This window comes from Callionymus lyra, chromosome 11, assembly GCF_982586985.1.
Source record: "Callionymus lyra chromosome 11, fCalLyr1.hap1.1, whole genome shotgun sequence".
Classification (NCBI taxonomy): Eukaryota; Metazoa; Chordata; class Actinopteri; order Syngnathiformes; family Callionymidae; genus Callionymus; species Callionymus lyra.
In genome coordinates, this window is record NC_141828.1 from 28,063,599 (window position 1) to 28,083,796 (window position 20,198).

Genomic DNA, 20,198 nt, shown 5'->3' on the forward strand with positions numbered 1-20,198 from the left:
TGAAGAGAATCGATGCACTCCCCAACCAGCAGGGGGCAGTAGGCTGCCTCTATAAAAGGCCTCACTTCCCTTTAACAAGCCTGTATTCTCTCTCAGTGATTGACAAAGGTTACATGCACTGCTCGTCAGGACAAGGAACTCTGCAAACGTTAACATGTAGTTTGTCAAGTACATGCCTGGTCTGTAACGCGACCCTGGCGGCCTATGATTAACACAAGCCGTGTTTGTGTGCTTGGGCGCCTATCATTCCAGCAATGAGTGTACTGCTTACCTCGCGCTTCCGGCAGCCGACAGAGCTCGAAAATGAAGTGTTCTTGTCTGCAAGCAGCCGTAGACCAGATGAGGGCCCATCTCTCAGCAAGGAAGCGTGCCACAAGTACAGGGAAAAGGAGGATCGCCGCTGCTATGAGGCTTATCCGGTGTGCCTCTTCAACGCTCCTGGCCGGTGTGTCAGGGATGACAACGAAGAGGAAGAGGTGATTCCACCCAGCCTGTACCTGATGGACATCCTTCTCCGGCTTTTCTCCTCGGCGGCGGCCCGCATTGGAGTCGGTGCGGACGCAATTGATAGTCTGGCCTACGAAAAGACCAGGGACATCTCGCACAAGGAGTTCAAGGAGGTGAAGGACGTGATGGCCGTCATGCTGTGCGAGTCCCAGGGCTTAGCTCTGCTGGGAGGATGGCTTCACTCTACAGCCCAGGTGGGTCAGAGACACATTTGGTTAAGCTTGTCATCGATAGCTGAAGCAGATTCGCAGACAACATACTCGATGCCCCAACATTAGAGGCAACCCTGTTTTGGGCCAAAGATGGCAGATCAAGTGGTCCGGAGTGAAGCAACGAAAAGATACTCGGAAATCCCCCAAGACCATCTGCGACCATGTGGAAGATCTGAGTCTTCCACATGGAAGTGGGGACGTGGGGGCCGGCACAGATCATAATATGGAAGACGACCCCAGCAATCCAGGTCCACAATTTGTGAGCCATGATCGGAGACCCTTTCGGGGGCAATTTCTCCTCGAGGAGGGAGTCATGTGGGTGGGCCGATGACGTCACAGCAAGACCGGATTCTACTTCCCGTACTTCCTGGTTCCAAAGAAGACAGGGGTTCTGGTGTATCTTGGAGTTTCAATCGACTCCCGCTCAGGAGTGGCCTGTCTTTTGGCAGAATGAGTCCAGACCATCGTCATGGAAACGTCTTGGATGCTTCTTCAGAGATAGGAGGTGATGGTGGCAGCTGTGGTGTCTGTTGAATATGAGAAGGCTGCAGAGATGGTTCAGTCATCTCAGACTGGACCCTGTTCGAGACAAATACACCTTGTTGTCTCTCCTCACCCAAGCTCTCCAAAACGTGTGTTTCTGGAACACTGTTGTTGGAGCGGCGACGTAGCCCTCCATATCAACCTGCTGGAACTGATGGCCATCTACGAGGTGTTGAAATACTTCACTTCAAAACTGACACACAAACATTTTATGGTTTACTCAGACAATCTAAATGCTGTCTTCTTTGCAAAACTGGCAGGAAGGTGTCAGGTCCCCTGCATTCCACAATGTGACCAGATCTCTGTGGTCCTAGGAAGACAATAATCTCTTAGTCACTTACGGCGCGTCACATACCTTGGATATGCAACGTGATAGCGGACAGGCGTGTGCGTCACAACAAGTGGGTGTTATCTGCATTTGCAAGCAGGGCGAATTTTCAGGCTCCACAGTGGTTCTCCCTGTGTCAAACAGACAACCCTCCATGGGGAAGACGCCTTGGCACATCCAGTCTGGCCAGGCTGTCTTCTCTAAGCTTTCCCACCACAGTACCTCCTCCTCCCGTTCCTCCAGAGATTGAGGCTTCACGCTCTAAGACTGATCTTAGTGGTCCCGGAGGCTCCAGCGACACACTGGTGGCGGAAGGCCATGGCCCATTCCTCAGTTATGAATGGCCCTGTACCATCGGAAGGCACGCTGAATTTGTTCCCAATGCTATTTGAGGAGGGTGAAGGATGTCAGAAAAAGACAGATTACTGCTTGGTTTGGGGCGGATCAAGTGGGAAAACCATTGTCATCTCAACGTCTCTTACACTGGTTCAAGTCAGGTGGTGCTCACTTATGAAGCAGGTGGCTAGCCGCCAACCGGGTTGAAAGGCCATTCGACTTGAAGCGTTGCAGCCTCTTCGGTTCTCTTGAGAGGAGTATCAGCCAAAGACATTTGAGTTGCTGCCTCTTGGTCTTCCTCCTTGACGTTCGCCAAACATAATCTCCTTGACATGACTTCAGGTTCCCTGTCTCATGCAGTGCTGAGCACAGAGGTAACATGAACGCGTTGCGTTCCTACCTGTGGGGTGCTGGGCGCTGACAGCCGCGCTTCTTCAAGAGCAGTCTTCTGGGAGTATATTTATCCCCATACTTCACAAGGAATAAACCCATAGCGACAGCCTGTAGAGGGCTTAAGCACGCATGAAGTAGAAACCCCAAATTATGACATCTAATAACTGAGGTTATACGAATGCGTGCGAGGCCCTCTACACGTGTAGATAGCTTCACGAGCCTCGAGAGGTAACCCATAGTGACAGTCTGAAGAGGCCATTGCCGCATTCGTAGAACCTCTGTTATAAGAACTTCTAACTTGGGGTGACTGATAGTAAAGAAAAAGAAAACAATGAAATGATCTGAAAATAACCATTTTTAAGTGAGTTATTTTAGGACGTGCTAAAATAAAACTTCCAAATATCAAACTGAGGAACATCACAACCTTAATATGTTTTTATTTGACTTTAGACTACAGTTTCATTTATTGTCATTGCACAGAAAAACACAGCAGTGAAACTGGCAACGAAATTTCGTTGCTTGGCAACCGTTAAAAAACACAGCAGAGTGAATGTATATAAAAAAGTATAAATATAAATATTGATAAGTTAAAAATAGTGCAATATGTTATAAATACAATAAATACATAATGTTTTGAATATTACATAGCTCAAGTTATATTTCATTCAACAGTCTAATGGCCACAGGATTATTCTTTCATTCTTTATTATTATTATGTTATTCTTTGATTTCCTAGCATAAAAAAGAAAATCCATATAAATAGAAACAAAAATAATTTCAAACATATAAAATTATATATACATATTAAAAAAAAATAGACATATATATATAAACACACAGTAAAACAAATTGCCAATATATATGTATATTAGACGGACATATAGTGTAATTATGTAATGGATTAAAATGTAAAAATGTTTTGATAAATAAATAAATACATTTTAAATAAATGGGTTACAATAAAAACTGTCGATAATTTTGGTATTTTGAAAATAAAATAAAAAATAAATGAACACAAACCTTTACCTACCCTTTATATTTAACAAAATGTCTCCTAATGGAAATATCAAAATTACCTTCCATTTAAAAAAAAAAAAAAAAAATCCAACAAGGAGGTTCTAGAAATTGCTTGCAGAACACACACAATATAATTTTGCACCACCAAAATCTCATCATCTGTTCTTTGAGCCAATATTTCAAGAACATTTCTGTTTTAAAGTTACTTTGCAACATAGTGGATTTTAAGTCTTATGCAAAAAACCTGTATATTGTTGTGTTTACTTCTTTGATGTGTTTTTTTATGTTTGCATGAAATTGTTTTCTCAGCACCAAACGCATCGACAACTCCAACAGCCGACTGGTTTCTCAGGTGGACAAGGAGACAGGTGAACAACCTTGGCTGATCTTCACTCAAAGTTCACCTCCAGAGATGATGTTTAAGATGAAACATTCAAAAAATATGTTGTATTTCAACCACATCAAAATATTGAATAATTAACATTTCAAATTTTAAAACATTGATTTTATTTTTTTAAATGTGGTTTCCAAAAAATCACTTAAAGATTTTTTAATACAATATTCAATAAATTCTATACAAAAATAGTCTTGCTTATATACTAACTTGAAAGAAATATATATTGCGGTATTAAAGCGGATCGATATTTTCTTTCACCTCTAGTGTTTCTGACCTCAGAAAATGTAATTTGATTTTATCAAATGTATCACTCCAATTCAAGGTACATGCAATGGTTTATCTTGTTTGATCTTAGGTTGAGTTTAAATAATCAATATTTTATGTTAATATTTGCATGTTTACTGTAAAAATAAGAGAAGTATGATAAAAATTAAATATGATTTAGAAAAATATAATTAAATCAGATTAATACATTTATTCGGTGCTGTTGAATATCAATACAGTATAAAATATTGCTAATTATATATAAATAACTGTATTCATATTTTCTTGTGTAAATTACTGTTATTAAAGTAATACAGATAATGCAACTCCTAATAAATAATATTGAAAAAAAGATTGTGTGATTTTCTCGTCAGGATGCGACGACAACAACCTGAACTCCATCTTCTACGAGTACCTGACACGCTCACTGCAGGACTCACTCTGTGGCGACCTGATGTTGGGTCGTTGGGGCAACTTCAGCGCCGGCGACTGCTTCATCCTGGCCTCGGACTACCTCAACGCTCTTGTGCACCTCATCGAGATCGGGAACGGGCTGGTGACCTTCCAGCTGCGAGGCCTAGAGTTCAGAGGTGAGGCTTGTCTAGCGTCTCCTGGTGCAGGCTTGACCCGATGATGCTGCAGGGACCTACTGCCAGCAGAGGGAGGTGGAGGCCATCACGGAGGGCGTGGAGGAGGATGATGGCTGCTGCTGCTGTGAACCCGGAAACCTTCCTCACATGCTGTCCTGCAACGCTGCTTTTAACCTGCGCTGGCTGGCCTGGGAGGTGACAGCCACCAAGTACCTGCTGGAAGGATACAGCATCAGTGAGAACAATGCCGCCACAATGCTGCAGGTGTATGACCTGCGCAAGCTGCTGATCACCTACTACCTGAAGGTCATTCTTCTTATTATTATGTATCTTACATTTATATATTATTACATTTTTTTAATTCAACTAATATCAACTATGTTAGTAGATCAGTGCCATCAGAATAATTAATTAATGAACATTTCAAATTTTGAAACTTAATTGACATGTTATTTTAAGCATTGAATTATTTTATTAAATTTATCTTATTCCTCACTCCTACGGGGCCCGGGATATTTTTACAGAACCAACTTTGAAACATGGGTTTGGGTTATGGTTCCCAGTGAAGGTGCGCCCAGTTTGTTTAGCTGATTGAGCAAACCAAGCTCACCTTCACTTTTTAACAAGATACAATGTCAAACTTGTCTTCTATTCTAACAACTGGTAGTTATATTATGGTAGTATATGATTCAAATTAAACTCTGGTGTCAATAATGTGAGAATATATATAATGTCTTGTGGCAAGACGAGGGACACAGATACAAGGTACATCTAGAGTCTTTATTGAACTGTGCACTGGAACAGAGAGAGGTCCAATTGCTCTACACATGAAATAAATAGACTGACGTGACAAACCACCTTCCCTGATACACTAGGTGAGAGAACCCAACCCACAGTGCCCGCCATACAGCAACCTGAGCATGACCCAAGACAAACAATCAACCCAATTTGCATCTTTAAGTGCAGCATGCAAAGAAGCCTTAAGCGACTGGTGAAAAAGCACAAACGTAAGCCTGAGGATGATAGGCTGTAGTACAATGAACCTGTGTGCCCAGAGACCTTGCAAACGCCAACCATAATTCTGAAATGAACTGCGAAACTCTGTCAGATGTTATATCAGACGGTGAACCAAATCGAGTGAGTCGCAAACTGCAAGAAACGCCCGAGCCATGTTCACAGATCTTGTGGAGGACAACCGCCACTGGTCACCTAGTAGTACGATCCACCATTGTGGGCAGGTGTGTAAAACCCTGTGAAGATGGTAAAGGTCCCACCAGGTCAGCATGCACATGATCAAAACACCCTTGCTGGAATAGAAAACGGCTCGAGGGGCGCCATGGTATGGAGATGAACCTTTGTGCGCTGACAGACGACACAAGCGGCTGCCCACTCCTTAACCTCTTTGAGAAGGCAAACTTGGACGACACTAGCTTTACTGACGCCCGAACACCTGGATGCTAAGGCAAGTGAACTACGTCAAAAACCTGACAGAAGCAACCGGCACAACTGGACAGGGGCGGCCAGTGGAAACGTCATAAAGAAGAGTAGGACCACAGTCCTGTACCACAGCCTCTTCCAACTATCCTGAACGCAAGGATATGTGTGGGAAGATGAAAACATCGTCCTCGAGCCCAGGAAAGACAGCATCTCATCAATGAGAGCCGGAAAGTGAAAGAAGTTTGTCCACTCTCTCCACAGCAAGCCACATTGCCCGCCACAGTATTTAGAAAGAAAACAACACGATACCCTCTTCTTTTTTTAAAGTTATTCCTCAAAACAGTGTCTTTTATTGAGACTAATACCTAAATCTTTTATTCTCTTAATCACAATAAGACATTTAAAAAGGTCACAAACCTTGAATCTTGAGATGACATGTCGTGTTCTGTAACCATGCATAAGTTGTGTTTTTTGTGTAAGATTTTTTTTTTCTCTGTACTCTCCAGCTCAAGATGGGTGATTATAAATCTTATCTTAAGTTGAGTTTAAATTGTAAATACTGGTCTTGAATAATTGCAGGTTAATTTAGAATACATTTAAAAAAATCTGATTATTTAACACACTTTATTGAAACATAAATCACAATAGAAATAAAATATGATTTGATCAAAAAAAACAATTAAAAAATATTGAATGTTTGAATTTAATTTAATTTTCAAACATTCAGTTTAATTTGTTGAATCTTCTATCCTTCAAATAAAAATCTCTTTTATTCAGAGCATCATCTATTATCTGCTTCACTCGCCAAAACTAAGTTCATGGCTGAAGGACGAGTCCATCCAGGAGGCACTTCAGTCCTACACCAAGTGGCACCACATCGAGCGTGACCCTCAAGTGTTCAGTGTGAAGATTGATGAGGACTACGTCCACTGTCTCCAAGGTGTGACCAGGGCCAGCTTCTGTAACGTTTACCTGGAGTGGATCCAGTACTGTGCCGGGAAGATGGAGATGGTAAAGCTAAGATCAAGATTTTACTTTTTACTTTCACTCATTTACCACCTTGATATGCGGGCATGCATTCTTTTTTATAAAGACTCTTTATTTGGATGTTTTCTTGGTTTATCAGACTGTGGAGTGTGACGAAGACTCTCAACTGGTCACTCTTTCTTATGCCCTGTCCGTGTTGGGCAGGAGATCCCTGGGTACTGCGTCACACAACATGTCAAACAGGTATGAAGACGACTGTGATAAAAAGTAAATTAATAATCATGTACAGGCACTTACAGGAAGTATATTAAAATTCAACATTGAAATTAAATTTCAAAATTAGTTTGATAGTCTTATTCAAATCATTCATTTAAAAACACATGTGTAGTCTTTTAAATTTAATGTAAAACAAAATAATACCAAACAACTTTGAAAGAGCTCACGTTCAAACAGGCCGATCAAAGGAAGCGGAAGTTCAAAATATAAAAAAATAAATATTACAAATGTACTTTCTCCTTATACATAAAAACAGCACCATCTACAGGACAAAACTAAACAGAGTCAAAAACTATTGACAATATTTAGAAAAGGCTTAAATCATGCCTAGAAAAATATTAAAAAAAGAATAAACTTTCGTCCAGACAGACTGGTCCAAATGATCTCCCTACACACTCATAAACAATTTAAATGATTACGAAAATAAATACATGGAATGATAAACTAAACATGTGTAACAAAACACATAAATACATTGTTCTTTCAGACAAGTGGAGAACATATAGCATTTAAAACACTCACACAACATTACAAGACGGTATTGACAATATATTACTAATTTAACAGAAGGATGAACAAGATAACTCCAACAATAAAACTTTATGACTCTTTGTGTAACTATTCACAGATTTCAATGAACCGTTAAGGCGAGTGGAAGTTCCGTTAAAACACTGGAAAATAATGTTTCCGAAACTTAAATGGAAATATGGCACAAAAATAAAATAAATTATTGAAATACAAATTCACAAATAAATACAATAATATAACACAAACAAAATACAGAAACTAACAAAATGAAAGATTTTTTTTATTTTTTATAAAATTACTATTTTAAATAAAACACATTTGTAACACAAGTCTTTTATCTTTGACCTTGTCTGACAAACTGTGATTCTGATCTTTTTTTGTGTCTCAATATTGAAGCCTGGAGTCGTTTCTGTACGGATTCAACACTCTGTTCAAAGGAGACTTCCGGATCGCCAACAAAGATGAGTGGGTGTTTGCAGACTTGGACCTGCTGCAGAAAGTTGTTGCTCCTGCTGTCAGGATGAGCCTCAAGTTACACCAGGTGAACTTTACACCTCATCTCTGGTCATGGTCGCTGCTGAAGATGCAGGGAAAGTAATCTGATGGGATTTTTAGTTCAGGATGAAATGGTTTGTTCAAAGAGTGCTTCGGATCATCATGTCAAACCTTCAGTTTGTGTTCAAAACTTCTGGGTCTGGATACGTTTGATAAACAAAAACCCAAAACATTTATATACATTTATTTTATAAATGAACAATACATTATTTATATTTTTTACTTGATTTTCTCAAATTTTGCAGTAATAAAGTAGATGACATAGAATTATAAATAAGCCTTTAAGTAGAGTGGAAAAAAAGTTAGGTTTAATTCTAATGTATTTTGGAAAAAAATAGAATTTCAATCATTATTTTTTAATGAACTTAACCAACCTCATACAATTATAAGCAAAAACATGCAGTAATACATTTAATTAGACCCAACTTTTTGCTTTTTCAGAGTATAATATAGTAAAAATACAGTTTAAAAAAATGATCCCAATGAAATAAACCCCTAGAGTTTATGTAGTATTACTCTTCAGGAGGCTCTGTAGTATTACTCTTTAGTCGATGTAACATACAATGACATACAATTATACATTTAATATTTATATTCTTCATTTCTTTATTCAATTTAAAAAAAAAATCAGATATTAACCTGTCTAAACCTTAACATTCATTATTCAGCACACATTGTGCTTTGAAAAAGTACACAACAGTCTGACTGATTTAGGTGATGTGCGTGTGTGTATACATATATAAAACATCTTGCCCCCATAAAATTATATTTTTAATATTCTGTATATATATATATATGTATATATGTATGTATGTATATATATTTTATCTTCCTCATTTCCCTGCTGCTGACATTTTCTCTGCAGGATCACTTCACTTGTCTGGAGGAGACTGAGGAAGTCTCCATGTTGTATGAAGCCATCACCAACTACTGCGGCAGCCTAGTCATCTGCCACGAGAGCGACCCGGCCTGGAGGAAGGCGGTTCTGTCCAGTCGAGAAACGCTGCTGACGCTGCGGCACATGATCGACGACGGAACTGACGAATACAAGATCATCATGTTGTACAAGAGACACCTGAGCTTCAAGGTCATCAAGGTAGATGAGCTTGAGTCATGGACTCAATACTTCATTCTTAATATTTCAATTTATATTATCATTATGACTGTTTTTTTATTTGTAAGACTTTTGAACTTCATTGTTCATATTAAAATATGTTTTTTATGAAAAAGACAAAAAATTGTATGTTGTATGTATACTGGTAAGATTTTAAGAGTTAATTAAAAGTAATTGACCACATAAAAACAAAAATTGTAAAAAAAAAAACAGCAATTGTATTTTCCTCAATTTTTTTTTTCAATTAGTTCATAAACATTTATATTGAAGAAAAGCAGTGTTATTAGAATATTGAATTGTTCAATTTAACGTTTAAAATTGTGAAACTTGGATTTTTCCTTTTTGTTTGAAAATGTTTAGGATGACAACTTTAAGGTAGATAGATAGATAAACGTTATTGATAATTAATTAATAATAACAGTAACAATATTTATCAAGCCTAAATCAAACGTTCATGTGTTTTCAGATGTATTTTGATGACAGACATGTAAATATTTTTTAACTTACAGATCAATAAAGAGTGTGTTCGAGGTCTCTGGGCAGGTCAGCAGCAGGAACTGATCTTCTTACGGAACCGGAACCCCGAACGCGGCAGCATCCAGAACTCCAAGCAGGCGCTGAGGAACATGGTGAATTCGTCGTGCGACCAGCCACTGGGATACCCCATGTACGTCCATGACCTTCATCATCAAGCTGTGTCTTACATGACTTTCATCATAAAGCTGTGTGTAACATGACCTTCACCGTCGCTCAGGTACGTGTCTCCACTGACCACGTCATACGCAGGAACTCACCGGATGCTGAGCAGCATCGGCGGAGGAGCCCTGAGTCTGGACGCCATCCGCTCGTGGCTGTGCTCCAAATGGTTACGGTCAGAGTCCAGGAAACGTTTTCACTTCAACAGTCGAGATCCTACTTGAATGAAAAAATTAGTTTTTAATTCATGATGAGGTCAGAGGTGACATGTACTGTCTTTTGGAACATTCCTAAAATAATTGAAATATATGATCCTCAAACAGTTGTTAAATCTTAAAGCACCTCTGGGTAGTTTTTGGTACCTTAATATTTTTGTACTACAGAAACTTGTGATGAGACATCAACTTAAAACTAGTTGAATGACTCATACCTTGACTTGAGGTTTTTTGTGTGATTTGTTTTTCACTCTTAAAGTTCTTGGGGATGGTGTGAACATGCTACATATTGCGCTGGGTTTTTTAGGGGGGTGGGAGGGCGAATTATGGTACAAAAAAAAGTTATTAAAGTTAGTAATGTTATATTATTTACAAAGCCTTCATATCGCATGTCATAATTCATTATCCACAATCTTAATCATTACATTATTGATAGCCATCCTTTATTCAGCCAATGGAAGTCTAGAAACACAAAATCGTCCAACAGCTGCAAACCTGGACATTTACGACGTTTGGCGAGTGCTCATGGGAAATGTGGTCTACTGTTGGACTAAACACTACCACTTTAGTCCACTGGCGTCGCTCGACTTACAATCGCAAAGCTGCTTTAATCAGTCAAGGGATTCATGGGAGATAAATGATTAGTTAGTGTTATACTGCCTAGTTAACCCTCTAACTAACCCTAAAAAAAAAAAAAAATTATTAGAGGTGTAAGAAAATATTGATGCAGTTAAATAATCACAATATTTTTTTCACAATTACGTATTGAGCATTGTATAATTTATTTAATTATAGGTTTCAAAATAAAAAGATTTATTTTAGGTGTGTGTAAAATTAAATAATTTGATTTGTTTCAAAATTTAAAAATAAAATTCAAACATTCTATGTGTTTGTTAATTGAATTGTTTGAATTGTTGCAATTAAACCTATGGCCTCCAGATGTCAGCGGTCATTACATCCTACGCAGCTAAAGTAAGAATGGGATCCCGGTGTAAGTACTGTCAATAACAATGATAATATTTTATTTTATTTATATTTAAACACAATCTAAAATACTTTTTTTAAAACAACATTAATCGTTCAAAACAATAAATTAAATTGTTGGATTGTGTTGTTGTTAGATTATTACAATAATACTACAATTACTGTAAGCAGACATAAACATACTGTACATAATCAGTGTGTACAAGAACACAATTCTTCCATATCACATGTATTCATATTAACACACTATAATAATAAATAAATAAAACAACTTCCGAAAATAAAGAACTATATTGGGTCACATAAAATATAATACTTAACTGTCATTCGTCTTACGGAGGTGACATAGATAAAAAAAATCTCAAGATATTTTTTTATCTATCTACAACGGAAGTGATGCACATGTCAGTTCGGGGACTTTATTGTTGGAACACCAAGGGACTTAAGCGACAAGTAGTGGAAGATTTAGAACGAAAGACAATGAAAAGTAAGTAAACTTCATCTAATGTCATGCTCCGAGTGTCATAAATAATCAATATATACGGTATATTGTTTATACTATATTGTTCTGTGTGCTTCTCCGTGTTTCCATCAGGTTTTATCAGACGTGTACGGCTTTTATGTACTTAATGTGGCTATTATTAGGCTAATGCTACCAAAACAACTGCACCCAACTGTCATATGATTTTTTTTATAAAGTTTAGTGCATTCTTTTTTTCAATAGGTCATATTATAGCCTGAATATTACATTAGTAATATACACTTCAAATAGAGGACATTTTGACCTCCTTGTCAAGATCTCAGCTGGTAGGTTGGAGGAAGGTCTGGACTGGTGGCCTGAAGAAAGAGTTCCTCCCTATACTCATGAGAAGACTGAACAAATGACCCATATTTGATAAGTCACTTCCTCCATTACAATTCAAGCTTCAACACAGTCCTACAATCCAAAGAAAAAGATGTCAAAGAGGATGAAGTCAAAAAACACTGAATGTTTACACTTGTCAGCAATTCAGAAGATGGTTGTGCAACTTTGGCTCATTTCTATTTTTATATTTATACATAAAAGAGAATCAAGAGCATCTGAGTTTATTTTGTTTACATAATATTGCTTTGTAACAGATTATAGAAAGTAATTTACAAACAACTTGGATTGAATTGGTCAGTTATTTTGTCATTATGGCAATGTTTACGTTTTAACAACCAAATGTTTCATCAAATAGCAGAGGAGGTTTTAAAGAACAACTATGTCCTTCAGTGTGATGTACTTCTCTAAAGCACAATTCCATCACAGAGGACTTGTCAGACTTCCATGTTGTTGCGGTGAATCAAAACTTGTAGCATTTCAACTCCAATAGCTGTTGCTGATGTTGGTAGTAAACTGTTAACGTAGTGAACAGTTTTTGAAGATGTTGGTAAACAGTTCCTTCCATGAAATCTGTAAGCATGGGTAAAAGTCAATATAAACTACCATTTGATAGTAATTCAAAGTACAGGACATGCAAGACAATTATATTTAACATGACATAAAGTTAAATGGCAATTTGTTCCTGGAAATGCTACTTTCATACTGGTTGAATACAATCAATGTATACAGTTATATCAGTTAAGTTATAAAAGAAAATATTATTTACACATCCTGAAGTATCAACCTAATGTAGAGGAAAAAAGCTAAATAATAAAATCTAGATAACACTTGTAATGATTGTGACGCATTTAAATGATGTTGTGAACCATATAGTTTAAAAAAGGCAAAGAAAATCAAGCAGAAGTGCAAATGAAAGCACAAATGCGTATATTATAAACTGTAATAAAACAACATTAAACAAAACGTAACGTCCTCTTAGACATTAGACAAAGTAAAAGTCAACAACTTGATCTTTATTAAGTACAAGTTAAACCTGACATGATTACAGAGAATCTAAGAGACCAATAAAATATGAAACAATATACAGTAAACATCAATGATTTATGACACTCGGAGCGTGACATTAGATTAGAAGTTTACTTACTTTTCATTGTCTTTCGTTATAAATCTCCCGCTACTTGTCACTTCAGTCTCTCCTTTCAATGATAATGTCCCTGAACTCACAAGATCGTCACTTCCATTGTAGATACTAGTATTCCGAATATTTTTTTATCTCGAAATAAAAAATTATCCAATAATAATAACACACTCTTAACTTAACACTGACTCTCTGTTTAGCAACAGAAAGTCGTTGGAGGGCGTTTACACACGGGACAGTTTTGATCAAGCGTTTCCTCCTCCGTTTGTCATCAACACGGACTCTCTGGAATATCTGCTGCTCTGTCGGATACCGGGTGAGTTCCGCAAGAAATCGAGAAGAGGTTTCTGTTCTGGTGTCTTAGTCAAAAGAAGACACGCTGCAGCTCGCCTGGACTCTGACGTCATCGGACATACACATGTCTGCTCTACATTCCTCCCTTTGATGTGTGTGACAGTGTGGATACAAAGTATTTTCACTCCACTCCTGCCCCCAAACTCAGAATTAAACGGCCTAATAGCATGAGAAATTAATGAGTCCCTGAGACTATTAGTGTTGCATCTGGGAAGGAGCATTTGTGCACTCCATCTGCTTCTCTGCTCACTGATGACAGTGTTCAGAGGATGACCGTCATCATCCATGATGGACAGTAGTTTGTCCAATGATCTCTGCAACTGTCACCAGTGAGTCCAGCTTCATGCCAACCACAGAGCCAGCCCTCCTGATCAACCTGTCTGACACATTCCCACCCCAACACACCACAGCATAAAACAAGACACTGGCCACCACAGACTAATAGAACATGCAGAGGAGTTTCCTACAGATGTTAAATGATCGGAGCCTACTCAAAAGTATAGTCTACTCTGAACTTTCTCATACACATTGTTTTGCAGGACCAGTCCAGTTTACTTTCCAGCAACACACTGAGGTACTTATAGGCCTTAAGGCATTATTATTTGTGTAGGCTTTTCCCTGATTTTCTGGGACTCCTGTGTTCGTCTTATGTGTCTAGGCATTTTAAAGCATGTATTTTAGCTGTATATTGTTTTTGATTGTTAAGGCGCTTTACAAATAACCACTAACTTTACTTTACTTACTTTTCAACTAATGCTAATTGCTGCGGAGCTACTGGAGAGGCTGCCGTTCTTGAGAAATTAAATAATTAAGTTAAATCAGAAAACATTCTAAATGAAAATAATATAATTTGATTACTGATGTGATAACTGCAGACAGGTAGAATGAGTTATTAAATTGGGATTATTAAAAAAAAAGTTAAAAAGCTAATTATTTTTGTAATCTTTTTCGTCACTCAACTGTTTATATTGCATTGTACATTTAAGAGTGTGTTATTATTAGCAAAACAGTTTCAGCCAATCAGTCTGTGTCGTCAGACCAGGAAATTAAAGAACGGATTGATATGGCTAGCAAAGATCGTCTTTTTGTTAATACAAATGTTTGATGAGTCGTAAATAGTACCATGCAATCATTCTGTTGACGTATCTTTGACTCTTAAAAAAGATTTTAAAGAGACGTTCGCATTTGCAGCGTGTGATGTCATCATGTAGGAAGTGCGCGGACCGAAATGACACTTACACGGGCAATGACTTGGGTGAGAAGATACAGTGGACTACAGCAGCTTTTAAAGATGATGTTCATCAAGAGTCATGTTGCCTGTAAATTCTGCAACACCAGAGACAAGTACTCAACAATACTACAAATATATCCTTGTTCCTATAGTACCACAATATATCATTATATATCGTATCGTGATACGCATCATAGCATAGCATAGCTGCTCTGTTAGCATAGAAGCTGGGTTAGCATTGGTGATTGTTTAGCATAGTTGCTCTGTTAGCATGAATGCTTTGTTAGCATATCTGTTCTTTTAGCATAGCTGATTTTAAGCATACCTGCTCTGTTAGCATTGCTGTTCTGTTAGCATAGTTGCTCTGTTAGCATTACTGCTTTGTTAGCATAGCTTCTGTGTTAGCATATCTGCTCTTTTAGCATAACTGCCCTGTTAGCTTAGCTAATCTGCTGGCATAGCTGCTCAGTTGACAATTAGTTGTACAACAGTCTTACTAGTTCAAATTTAAGAGTAAAAGAGTCTCATAATTTATTACTAGTCTAAAGATCAGTAGTTGTAGGATGAAATGAGTGTGTGTGCCCATCAGGGTACGTAAGGACAACTTGACCAGCTGCAACAGTGGAGTCAACATGGAAGACGTGGATTGCGCAGCTGGAGGTTCTTCTTCTCTGAGTCAAAACCGTCCCTCGTCCGTCACATCCAACAGTCTGAGTCTGTACCAGCACAGAACCAGAACCACCCGCAGCCACCGACACCACAGCTCAGGTACACACACTCACACACACACACAGATGTGTTTCTTACACGTGTGGTTCATGTGAGTCTAGCAAGGAGAGAGTACCGTAGCAGGTCAGTGCAGCCGCAGAGTCAACGACCTCCAGTCAGCAGCCAATCAGGACCCATCCTGGACTCAGGCTCCAATCACGGCCTAGTCCACAGATTGTCCAACAGTCAACTGTCCTTCAACACCTCCATCGCCTCCATCTTCTCACAGGTGTGTACACACACACACACACACACACACACACACACACACACACACACACACACACACACACACACACACACACACACACACACACACACATAACATGATTGTATCTTCTCAGGTTCCTCGACTCTCGGGAACAGGTGGAATCAGTTCTCAACTCCAGGCAGCACAACATCAACCTAGGTCCAGCCAGGTACAACAATCAATTACGGGAAATATTTCAGGCCTCAGGGTAGACCCATGGTAGAGCAGGAGAAGAATTCTGATGAAATGAAATCTGTTTTTAGCTGATTAGCAAGAGAAACTTTTGTATATTTTTGTGGATGCAATAACTTTCCACAAATTCAAGTTGAATAAAGAGTTAAATCGATGAGCAAACAATAAAACAAAAAAATACAATAAATAAAAACAAAAAAAAAACAGAAACAAACCCCGGATAACACAGCTGAAGAAAAAAAGAAAGAATAGTCTCACTTTTTTATGGTACTATTCACTCCCACATTTATGTCAGTGTCTCTTGAAACTGTCCTGTAAATTTAAGACTTCCTACAGACATTTATAGTTTTACGTGTCACATGAGGAAATTTGAGAGCAGCTAAAGCACTGAACGATAAAGTTTTAGTTTCTGTACATAGTCTAATGTTTTATGTCCGTGTTGATGTCGATGTTTACTTTATTTCTCTTGATTTATTGACGGTTCAGATTTGTTTGATCTTCTCATACATTTGAATCATATCCTGGAAGTTTTCATCGATGAAAGGTTTCATTATAAAGTTGAGGCTACTCCAGCAGGTCTCCTCCTCCTCCTCTACGCTCAGCTTGCTGTTCGGCAAGAGAAGCTTTTCCAGCGGACTGGTCATCTCCGGCCTGTCTGCCGCAGAAGGAGGCAACACCACTGACACACAATCCTCGTCCAGCGTCAATATCGTCATGGGCCCGTCACACCGCTCGGCCAGCAGAGCCACACAGGTATGAGTCCAGGTGGCCGAGATTTTTTTAATATACTTTTATGTTTTGAGTCAAAATTTGTTGATGAAAACAATTGGTCCAAGCATGGTGTGGTGTACCACAGGGTGTGTTGTAGGTATCATGATAAAACGATACGATTGACTCTGGTGTTGCAGAATTAACAGACCAGACCAGACCTCTTGAGGAAGCTTTAACTGCTTTCATTTGTTTTGAAAAAACAATATGTTCAAACATCAGCTTTAAAAGCTGCTGAAGTCCACTGTGTCTTTTCGTCCTCAGTCATCCCTGAGATTTAATTTTTTTTCATCGTTTTGTACACACAACAAATAACAAACGCCATGAATATTGACATGTTAATTTCAAATAACAATGAAAAAAAATGAATTGGTTAATTTTATAGAAACCATAAAAGAACTATAATTTAAAAAAAAGTCAAAGATGATTGAAAGCCAAAAAAACGATACAATGCTTTTGAAAATTAATACAGTACTGTCAAAAATGTTGATCGACATTTTCTCACACTATTCAAAAGTAGTATCAATAGTCCACAAGTTACGAACAGAAAGATAAAAAAAATGTCACTATAAATGTGGAAGATTTTTTTTTTTCTAAGGACAGCAATTTGCTGTCAAACTTGAGGCAGAGAAGCCTAAGGCTGGCCCTACTATTTCAGTTCAATTTTATTTAAAGTGTCTCATCATAACGAACTTGCCTACTAGCGATTTTTGGAGGCCCACAAGAAATCCAAATGTATTTACTCAACTAAAAATAAAATGTAGTTTAAAGTACTTCTGATGCATGTTGACACTGTGAGAACACAGCAGGCTGTTTTTGAGTGACTGGAGATTTCTGAGGGATCAATAAAGTTTTACCTTATCTTACCTTATTTTTAAGAAACCAAATAATCTAAAAAACCTCCCAGAAAATACTACTAGTAAAACATTTTTGTCTGGCATGACGGAGTTTCAGGTTCACATGAGTAAGTACATTTTAATGTCAATGCTCTTTAAAGCTCACCAACATTTCCGCTATCACTATCTGATAAAAAGGAAATATTGACGTCACTGTGCGATGACTCATTATGGAAAAGCTTTAAAGAAAAACCTGCTGTGAGAAATTGATCACAAATAATACAGCAACACACTTGAACTGCTACCACAGAATTGTACATTTTAACAACCACAGTATGTGTTTACACAATGTCTAATATATATGATATTAATATAATATTTATATAATATATTTATTAAATTATATTTTTCATTATTAGAAACATGTTCAAACAGAAACATCAAACGTATTTAAACATTACTAAAAAACAATACTACAAAATGACAATACAAACACAATAAGATACAGATGTTTGTTAACCTTATGTATGCAATGATGGTGCCGCCCAACCGTGTGGATCCTCGGACCGAGGAGACAAAGTCACAACATCACTGAAAGTAACACAACTACTCATCTTACCTTATTTTCTTGTCTCTTCATAGTGGACGTCAGAAGCCTACGAAAGTATGGACGCATCATACACTGCAAAAGATGGCACGCAGTCATGTGACCGCGGCTGTACTCAAGAACTCGACAAGACCCAGGAAGAAGAAGACACGTCTCTCTCGACAGGAGAGACGGATCAGAAGAACGATGAGAAGAAGACATGAGAGAAATGAATGAACCAAGTCTGCATGTGCTCCTTCCTCGTCTGAAATCACGACCCGGGATTGGGTTGTTGAAGTAAAAGTGGTTTTTAAATGAAGGTCTCTTGTCGTTACTACTTACTTTCTTACTTACGTCTGAAGATTAAGTTTACTTTGATTAAGGAGACACACATTTTTCAGCTTTTTGTCGCGTCTCAGGTTGTTAGCATACACTGCTAATTTCATCACAAAACATATGTAATTTCGCTTTTAAATAATAATAATGTTGTTTCAACATACTGTTACTTACAAATTAATTTACATAGCAATGACTCTGTTCAGAATTAGTTCAAAGGCAGAGCTATCATGTGCAGCATCTGCTTATGTATTTATCACCATAAAGTGCATCAAGCACAGGGAGGCGTAGGAGTAATTTAAATTCAAATTAGTTTATTTTAAAAAAACTATTGACTAACGATTTGGTCTTGCAGAGTAATACTATGGAGCCTGTGTAGTTATACTAATTAGTCTTACTCACAGAGTAATACCACTTAACGTCTTGCGAGTAATACTACTAAACCTCATTGAGTAATACTACTGAGCCCCGTAGAGTAATACTACTTAGTCTCACTGAGTAATACTACTTAGCATTACGTAGTAATACTACTTAGTCTGACACGGGAATACTATGGAGTATTGCAGAGTAATAGTACTTTGTCTTACGGAGTTATACTACTGAGCATAGTAGAGTAATACTACAAAGCCTTGTGCACTAATACCAGTGGTGGGCCGTGAGGCCCAGCAAAGCAGTCTCTGCTGGCCTAACAAATATTGGAATAACAGACTTATTTTAATTAAAATATTTGTAAATGTATGATTATATTTTGCATGAATAGTTTCAAAGACTGAGTGAGTGTTGTGTTTCTGTATTTGTTGAAACATGGCATAACGACAGCGCCCTTGACTGTGCCATTCAACTAACCGGGCACAGGTGTTATCGGGCGGACAGAGACCTTGTCGAGGGGTGGAAGACAATACGCCTGGTGCCCCAAAGCTGTTATGTTATTTTTTTATTTTTTTATTTCCTCAAAAATGTATTCTGGCCACACAAGTAATCTGTCTGTGATGCAACAGCTCTTTATACTTTTTTCTGCATAATGGTTTCTTTGAATTGTCTATATGTAACTACGGAGGGTTGATGGTTGACTTCACCACAGTTCTCATTCCTGGGAGTCAAACAGGCTGCTGACGCTTTTGGCTGGTGGTCCCGGCTGCATTATTGTGTCTTGATCATTGATATTATCGCGACTCTCAAAGTGATGTAGCTGCTGATTGAATGCTGGCTGTGGTTGTTCCTCTGTGTTGTCTTTACTAACTTTCGATGCAGGAAGTGTGTATTGTTGCCATGGAAACCACACAGACTCGAGTCGGAGTGATATTTTCAGTGATGCGACGCTGTTGTGCTCATTTGATGATGCTCTAAACGTAATTTTTGTAATAATCAAGTATTTTAAGTGCGACTAATTGTCTGGAAAATACAGTATAAGCGTTTTTTTAATGAAAATGTAGGCGTTGTAGCTAAAACGGAAATATTGAGTTGGACCCCCTGCATAAGCATGAACCTCCTGAAA

The 20,198-nt window shown here is 38.0% G+C and overlaps 1 protein-coding gene across 5 annotated transcripts in view; it reads left to right on the forward strand.

Moving 5' to 3' along the window:
• pcnx2 (pecanex 2) overlaps window positions 1–18,632 on the forward strand; it is a 62,392-nt gene extending 43,760 nt beyond the window's left edge. For 4 of the 5 annotated variants that reach the window (XM_087802998.1, XM_087803000.1, XM_087803001.1 and 1 more), the window contains 14 exons: window positions 3,646–3,704; window positions 4,372–4,587; window positions 4,640–4,893; window positions 6,802–7,035; window positions 7,151–7,254; window positions 8,212–8,356; window positions 9,236–9,466; window positions 9,994–10,151; window positions 10,239–10,355; window positions 15,557–15,735; window positions 15,798–15,964; window positions 16,080–16,154; window positions 16,751–16,930; window positions 18,424–18,632. In XM_087802998.1, coding sequence (XP_087659124.1) covers window positions 3,646–3,704; window positions 4,372–4,587; window positions 4,640–4,893; window positions 6,802–7,035; window positions 7,151–7,254; window positions 8,212–8,356; window positions 9,236–9,466; window positions 9,994–10,151; window positions 10,239–10,355; window positions 15,557–15,735; window positions 15,798–15,964; window positions 16,080–16,154; window positions 16,751–16,930; window positions 18,424–18,591 — 2,287 coding nt within the window. In that variant the 3' untranslated portion in view covers window positions 18,592–18,632. The remainder of the gene's footprint in view (window positions 1–3,645; window positions 3,705–4,371; window positions 4,588–4,639; window positions 4,894–6,801; window positions 7,036–7,150; window positions 7,255–8,211; window positions 8,357–9,235; window positions 9,467–9,993; window positions 10,152–10,238; window positions 10,356–15,556; window positions 15,736–15,797; window positions 15,965–16,079; window positions 16,155–16,750; window positions 16,931–18,423) is intronic. The other variant, XM_087802999.1, reaches the window with a different exon arrangement.
• Window positions 18,633–20,198: the final 1,566 nt, after the last annotated feature.